At 27.3% G+C, this 8,590-nt stretch overlaps 1 protein-coding gene across 5 annotated transcripts in view; it reads left to right on the top strand.

Moving 5' to 3' along the window:
- The window catches only part of LOC117168177, a 115,812-nt gene that overhangs the window by 100,035 nt on the left and 7,187 nt on the right, over positions 1-8,590 (top strand). For 4 of the 5 annotated variants that reach the window (XM_033353630.1, XM_033353626.1, XM_033353627.1 and 1 more), the window contains exons 11-14: positions 1,880-2,028; positions 2,577-2,756; positions 2,848-2,952; positions 7,680-7,880. In XM_033353630.1, the coding sequence (XP_033209521.1) occupies positions 1,880-2,028; positions 2,577-2,756; positions 2,848-2,952; positions 7,680-7,880 (635 nt within the window). The remainder of the gene's footprint in view (positions 1-1,879; positions 2,029-2,576; positions 2,757-2,847; positions 2,953-7,679; positions 7,881-8,590) is intronic. The other variant, XM_033353629.1, reaches the window with a different exon arrangement.

Here is an 8,590-nt window from a genome sequence, read left to right as displayed (position 1 = left end):
GGCGCATACTTTGAATAAAATATTTGTTATCATTCTCTTGAAATAAATGTGTTTTTTTCTTGAAAAAATACCGGTTTCATATGTATACACCTGGTACATTTTGATCATCCTATGCTTGCACTGATACAAGACCTTTTTCTTAAACCGGAAAGTCATAAAAAATGGCATTGCTGGAATTAAAAAAGTACACTTTTTTTATTAAATAATAAATGGCAAACATAATTTTTTTTAAATCGTCTGTCCAAGCCTTTTTAAAATTTAATAAGCTTTTATTTTAAGCAAACGTTAACATCTGCTAAAATTTGTAAATTAAAAATCAATGATATACTTTACCTATCTTGTGCCGGGCATGATATATAATGCCTAGGGATTATAAAGAATACCTAGGCAATGTATATAATAAGTATTCAATTACATACTATGTCTAAAATGGCCAGGCATGATATATAAAGCCTGAGAATTATATATGTAATTCCTGGATTATAAACTTTGCCTGTAACATATAAAATAAATTTCTAAACAAAATATTTCAAAAAGAAATTCGATTTTTGGTGATCGATATCTTCTAATTGGCTCGTTTTCCGGAAAATTAAATTAATTTTTCAATCAATCAAAATTAACTCACGCCATCGGGGTTTTAAAATTTCCATAGGGTTTTAAATTAACATACAATTAAATTTTGTGGGACGAAATTTGAAAATTAGCTACAAATTTACTATTTTTGGGAATTTTGAGAATTTTAAAATTAAGGTTTCAACCATTTCTATAATTTAAAATTTCGAGAAGTAAAACGTTTTGGGTAGTTACATTTTTTTTTAGGAATTTCTAGTTTTTGAGAAATTGTTGTTTCGGTAATTATTTTTTTGGTATGTTTTGCACATTTCAGGACTTTGAAAATTCGGCAAGATTATGTCGTTCCGAAAACAAGGCACTTTGTATAAATATTTAAAAGTTGTAAAAAAGTAGAAAAACGAGAAAAGTTAAAAATCATATTGTTACTAATTATTAATATTTTCATTTTTTCATTTTATAAATTTATTTCATGGCATAAAGCTTGAAAAACATTCTTTGAAATATTATATAATTAAATAAGAATAAGATAATTTCCTTCTCATAGATATCTCCTAATTTTTATCTGAAATTTTTCCAACTTTTGGGAAAATTTACAAAAATTGAACAAATTCATCACAGTTCAAAAATATAAACCCCATAAAATAAATATTACTAAAGCCCATAAATTTGGTAAAATTTCTAACGTTATTGTAAAAATATGGCGGACAGACAATGTAAAAATAGGTCCCGTGCTTTAAAATATCTTCGCTGGAGTTTTAGGGGTAGCTATAATTTTTCTTTGAGATTTGTAATCAGTGGCTCGAAAACACGTTTGGACCCATTTTGAAGCCAAGGAACCAATTTTTTACTTTTTCGGTCGTCATATTGAATCCGCCGTTTTGAATTTTGACTTCATATTCGTAATCAGCGACCCAAAAAAACCCCTGCGAACCCATTTTGAAGCGACGACACTTAATTTTACACTGTTTTTAAAATTTTTCAAAAATTTTACTACAAATTTGTAGTGAACAACCCCAAAAAGCTCTTGTGCATGAACATTTAAACGATTCGTATTCAAGCAAAAATGCATATTTCAAAAGCTTTTATTTAATTCATTGTTATTCCAATTTATTAATTAAATTCTACCATTGATTATAATTTAAAATTTATTTTATTTTTGTGAAATTTATTTCATTTTGGAAATTTGATTTATTTTTGAAATATATTTAACTATTGCTTTCTCTTTGCAAATGTCCCTTTTTTAAATTGACGCCTGGAAGGCTATGTTGAAAAACTTATATACAAGTTACAAAATATTTTTACTCAGTATTCGGCGTGGAAGCAGCCGATTTAACGTCAACGACAACGGGACTTGATTTAGATTCGATGCTGGATAGAAGTGATTCTGACCTAAGTACAAATGATGCGAGGACGATAAGAAAACAATTAGAGGGTCTTGAAAATATGTACAGTGAAGTGAGTATACATATATATATATATTTAAAAATATATATTTTTAATTAATTGAGAAAATAAAATATTATATTAGTGTGAGTTAAAAATTGCCATTTTTTTTTTTTTTTTTTTTTTTGAAAATGCAACTATCTTATAACAAGTGGAATTATTTTTTTTTAGAATGCAACTGCTTTTGGTTGACGTTTAATTGTTTTGATTGCTTTGATCATTTGGTTTAAAATTCATCTTTTCAGGTTGACACTTACCCATTTTCTTACGAATATATCTGTTTTGTTAAAAAGTCCTCTTCTTTGATCAAAAATTAAACTGTTTTGTAGAAAAAATTGTCTTGATTCGAACGTCTATAAAAGGTTCTATGATCAAAATGTCACAAACCGTAAATTCTGATCTTTGAATATCAATGGTGAGGGAAAATCAGGGGATTTTAAAAATGAAGCTTAGTGGACACCCTATACATTACTATAATAAATAAATCAATAAAATGAAGATAATTAATAATAAATAAAATAATCAAGTTTAACAAAAAACGATAATTGAATATTCTTTAGGTATTAAAGTTATTGGGTGGAAGTGTAAAGAAAAAACGAAAGGCTAGAGGACTCGCTAGTTACGGTTCAGTTTCTTCTCTTCCAACTTCGTCAGTTTCTTCCAGACCAGTGACGAGGCATCACGACAAGCGAAGATCACACACGATCGATGATAGAATGAAGAAAGCAAAAGACATCAAAGTGAGTCTTATGTTTATTAAGCGCTTTTCTCTTTTCTTTTTTAGATTTCAAAAAGTAGAAACTTCATTTTTTTTTAATATTTTACTTTCAGAGCATTAATAAACGATTTCAACGCCTCGAATCTCACGTGGTCACTCTTGCAAGATCTGTGGCACATTTAAGTTCTGAGATGAGAACCCAGCATTTAATGATACAGGTGAGATTTGTAATAAAATTGCATACTTGATTTTTTACATCTCTGGGACCTGCGATCAAAACCTAGCATTTATGGTGGCAGCGGTGGGAGTTGTCAATTTTTGTTTCTCTTTCTATAATTAAACTATTATTAGGGTGGCCTTTGGTCAGGGAAAATCTGGAAATCAGGGAAAGGTCAGAGAATTTTGGTTGGTCAGGATTAGACAGGGATTTAGAAAAAAATGCAAAACTCAGAAAAATTCGGTGAGAAGCACTTTAGGTCACTTTTACTATTTTTTCGCAAATAATTTTTCAGACGGTTTTTTTTAGATTAAGTATCTCAATAATTTCAATTATCCCTGGTGAAAAACATTTTTACACGCAAGTAAAATATTTCTAAGACTGTACTTTTTTGCTAAAAGCTTTACCTTTTTATAAGTGAATGTACAAAACTTAACAAAAAATGCATTCACATTCAAATAACTAATTGTTTCTTGTATTTTCTTTTTAAAGAAGTAAAAAAATTAACAATAAAGTATAAGTTTCTATGAGTCGAAAATCTCTGCAATTTTTCATTAATATTTTTTTTTACTTTGTTATGAAAATCCACATACATTTAATTTTGCGTAATTTATTGTAGAAATTTCTAATCTGTACAAAAAATACAAGATTTCACAAAAGTGGAAATATCGGGAAACTGTTACTTAAATTATGTTGTATACATTAGTAGTATATTGTAGAAATATACAAATTTAAGCAAAAATATATATTACACTTTTATGCCAAAAATTTTTGCTATTATGATTCATCAAATTGAACTGTAGTTCGATTATTGAAAATTGAATAATAATTTATTTTGCCCAACGATTCTGAGTCTGTTTAAAATTAGGCAAGTTACAGATTTTAACATTAAAAATAAAAAAATTCAATTTTAAAGCCTGAGTAGTTAAAAAATGTAAACTTTTCATTAAAACTTTATGAACTATTCTTAATTTGTAAATAATTTTAAATTTATACATTTATACTACATTTATACTTTGAACGTTACAATTTTCATTGTTCTATTTAACAAATGTTTAGTATGTAAATGAAATTCATGTATTTTGAGATTGTACATAAATAAATATTTGACAATGACCGATTTGAAAAAATTAAGTTACTTTAAGAGATATTTACAAGTTCTTAAAAGATCCAAACTTAATTTGAAACCAAAAAATATTTAGAAAAATAAAATATAAAATTTAGATTTTTCAAGATTTCAAAATCAAATTCTGAAGATTTTTAAGGATCGTTCAAGGTTTTAAGAAAATAAAAACTTTTCTTAAGTTTCTTGGAAAATTGAAAACGATTTTTTTCTTTTGAAAAATTAATTTTAAGAGAATATATTGGAAAATTTTTAAAATTCTGAATAATAAATGACAATTAAGCGATTATTAATTCAGAAAATAATCGACTAAGTCTAAAATATATTTAGGTGTTTTGAAAAATTTACAAAATAATTTGTAACGTGAACAGATTTCGAAACATTTCAAACACAATGTAGATTTTTGATCATTTTAACACAACATTTATAAACTTGTTAAGCATTTTGAAAGATTTTTAAATAATACTAAATTTGCACTAAAATTCATTAAAAAAATTAACAATGAATTTTAAACAAATTAATTTTCAAAGAATATTTAAAAACATTTCCAACATTTTCAGAAAAGAATCTGGAAGATTTTAAGGTTATTTTTTTAATTTTGCAGGATTTTAAAATAATTGTAAGAAAAATTTGAGTGCCAAGATAATTAAATGATTATTGGATTCCTGGGAAATGATTTAATAATTTTTTGAAACAAATTTCTAAAAAAAGATTTTAAAAGTTTTCAAAACAAATTCGAATCTTCCACGTCAATGACCGTGTTCCATTTTTTCTCAGTTGTTTAATTTCTACTTACTGTCAAAAACGTTTGCTCAAAACTTCAAACGTATTGTTTTTTGTTGTTAAATAGTGATTATTTATTATTATCTTTCAATATTCTACGAAGGAATTTCTGAAAATTCTAAAAGATTTGGAATATATACCAATAATTTGGAGGGTTTGAAAAGTTTTGAGTGTATTTTTTTTCTAAATCCAAGAAATTTTCAAGAATTTCAAAAAGATGCAAGGGATTTCAAAACATTTTAAAAGGCTTGGAGTATTTTAGTTCATTATAAAATATTCCAAGGAAATTTGAATAGATTAAAGTGATTCTAAAGAATTAAAAATATTTGAGGGTATTTAAAAAAAATTCAAGAATTTGTCAAGAGCTTCAAAAAGTTTCTAGAGATTTCAAATGATTTTAAATATTTGGAAGTTTTCGGTTTTAAAGATTATGCAGAAATTTTCCATACATTTCAATGATTCGAAGATTTTTCAAATGATTTTAGGGTATTTTTAAAACATTCAAGAAATTTTTAACGACTTCAAAAAGTGTCAAGAGATTTTTAAAATTTCAAAGGATTAGGAATATTTGAGTGTATTTTAAAAGTTTCCAAGTAATTTTAAGAAATTGACAAATTGTCAAGGCAATCCTAAGGATTTGAATAATTTCAAGGGATTTAAAAAAAATGTATAGGGTTTTAAAGAATTTACTGGAATTTTAGGATATTTTAAAGGATCACAAGGGATTTTTTAAGATTTCTGTGTATTTCAACAATTTTCAGAGTTTTCAAAAGCTCTCAAGATTTTTAAACAAATTTTCCAGGATCTCAAAACATATCTTCAGACTTTACGTAATTTCTCGGAATTTTATAATACTTTAATAAATTTCAAAGATTTTCGAATATTTCAAGGTATTTCCAAAGATCTTAAGGACATTGAAAGGTATCAGGGCATTTAAAAATATTCTACAAAATTTTTAATTGATTTTAATAAAAGGAAGGGATTTAAATTTAGATTTTACAGATTTCAAAATAGCTTCTTAGAGTATTTTTAATAGATTTCAATGATTTAAAGTGATTCCATGGAATTTAAAATATTTTAGGGAATGCTTAGAAATTTCAAGTAATATTCAAAAGCTTTAAAAATTTGCAAGGGATTTCAAAAGATTTTAAAACATTTTAAATATTGTAAGATACTTGAAAAATTGACAAGGAATTCCCCGTAGATTTCAAGCATATAATTAGATTTTGAAGGATTTGATATATTTTAGAGTCTACAAGACATTTTCAAGAGCCTTAACCAATTTTAAAGAGTTTGCAAATATTTCAAAGGATTACAAATATTTCACGGAATTTAAAAATATTCCAAGGGATTTTTTATTTATTTAAATAATTTGAAGTTATTTCAAAGGATTTTCAAATGTATTTTCAAGGCATTTAATCATTTGAAAGGATTTCTGAGATATTTAATGATTTTAAGGGATTTTAAAAGCTGTTAAGGTGTTTTAATAATTTTTTCAGGATTTCAGGAAATATCAGATTTCATACAATTTCACGAGGTTGTATCATATTTTTATGGATTTTTAAGAATTTATTTTGTAAAAGTGAGTGGTTTCGTAGGATTTCCTAGATTTCAAAATATTTTAAGATATTTTTGGAAATCACTTGAATTGATTTGGAAACCACCCTGAATTCTTAATAATTTTTCCTAAATTGTTTTAAAATCTTTTTAATTTTTAGAATTCTGTTCATTTTTTTAAATTTATGTGAATGTTTTTAAAATCATCTAATTCAGTTCAATACCATCAATTTTAAATTCTTGTTTAGTTTTTGTTCAATTCCTGTTGAAGTCTTGTAAACTCACTTTGAATTCTGCAAAATTTCATTACACTCTTTTAAATTTCTCTGAATTTTGCAAGCTTATTATTTCAATCTTATTGAGTTTGACTTTATTTTCTCAATTCACAATGAATTTTCATGAATTTGGTCAAATTCTTTTAATTTCCTTCTAAACTCTCTAAATTGACTCCAATTTTCCTCAAATAAACGCAATTAATTAAAGTTTTTTCCAACCTTTTTAAATTATTTTGAACTTAACTTTAATTGTTTTAGAGTCTTATTAATCTGTAAATCAGGTATTTAAAAAGATTCAAAAGTATTCTCAAGGTCTTTACCAATTTTTAAGGAATTTAAAAATATTTCAAAGGATTCGAAATATTTTAGGGAATGTTAAAAGATTCCAAAGAATTTTAAATTTATTTAATAAATTGAAGGGAAGTCAATAAATTAAAAATATTTTAAGGTATTTAAAAAGACTTGAAGGCATTATTAAAAGATTTGAAAATCTCAACAGATTTCCAAAGATTTTATTTAATTTAAAGGATTTGAACAAATTTGCATATATAGTTGCAAAGAATTTCTTAGAATTTTCATGATACAGAACAATTTAATATGACCTAATGCATAAGGTCTCATGACATGCTGATTTCGAGTGAAATATCATACATCACTCTTAGAATTAGATACGTACTCACATTTATGTTCCGTAAAGATTTTTCTTGTGACGTAATATGCTACTGTTTTATTCATAAAATATTTTATAAAAAATCTTACAACGTTAAAATTTTGGTCTTCAAATATGACTGATCAGGGAAAATGAAAAATTAGTCAGTCTTCGGCACAAATCAGGGAAAAATTACAGAAATGTTGAAAATCAAGTTTTACGACAACCCTGCCTATTAAAAAAAGTTTTTGTTCTTGTAATTTTGAATTTTTGGATGAAATATCTAAGCAAATGAGAATCGTAAATCGGCATCAAGCTTCCACTGTAATAGTTTTTTGCAGGAAATGGAGAACATACGGGGAGAAATCGCAGCTTTGAGGACGCAAACGAGCATGGCCATGGTCAGATCTCAGTCTCAACCATTGATCAAAGACTCGGAATTACCGGCACTTTCGAACCCGTCCAGAGTAAAGAAGCTTACCAAGTTTTTTGGGACGGAACCGCCACTCATCAGGCTCTTCCTCAGGGAACTTGGGTATGAGGTAGGGTATATCGCACAACTCACAATGGCGTAACTACTGCCATGAAGATTCTCGAAAAATTTACCAATCATTAATTAACAACAAACAATCCAAATAATTAAAAGTTACCAGACTAATATAAAGAAATTTAGATATAGAAAATTTTAATAACAAAAGAAATATCTTCAGCAAAAGTATTTACTTAGTAATGGGTCACCACCAAACTTGTGATACGCTATAGTATTATTATTATTAAAAAAAAAAAAACATTTCAGTGTTGAAATGTTGTCACAGGCTTATACTGCCCAAGATGTCGAAGGCATTTTTGGTTAGAGATGGATTTTTATTTGATCATTTTTGCACGGGGCTGTCCCGGTATATATCATCAGTCACGGACGCATTTTTATAATGCAATCAAGTGATCTGACGAGAGTAGTCTGCCCAGACATATTGGACAAAGCCTGGTTTTACCCCATAATTGGCGGACTGGGTTGCATTCAAGTACACGATGGGGGGACCTACAGGTTAAGATGGGTTCCGAACCACCAGAACCTCGGTAAAGGTACATTGAAAAATTTCCAGAGGTACCGGCTCAGGAATCGAACCCCGGACCTCTGAGGTGAAATCCAAGGGTCTAACCAACTGAGCCACCGAGGCTCTTTTGCAAAAACATTTCTGTGGCGAAATGTTGTCACAGGCTTATACTGCCCAATATGTCGAAGGCATTTTTG

Source organism: Belonocnema kinseyi, chromosome 2 (assembly GCF_010883055.1).
Source record: "Belonocnema kinseyi isolate 2016_QV_RU_SX_M_011 chromosome 2, B_treatae_v1, whole genome shotgun sequence".
In the NCBI taxonomy this organism is placed as follows: domain Eukaryota; kingdom Metazoa; phylum Arthropoda; class Insecta; order Hymenoptera; family Cynipidae; genus Belonocnema; species Belonocnema kinseyi.
The sequence above is the reverse complement of the archived record's forward strand: the minus strand, read 5'-3'. Positions and strand labels throughout refer to the sequence as shown.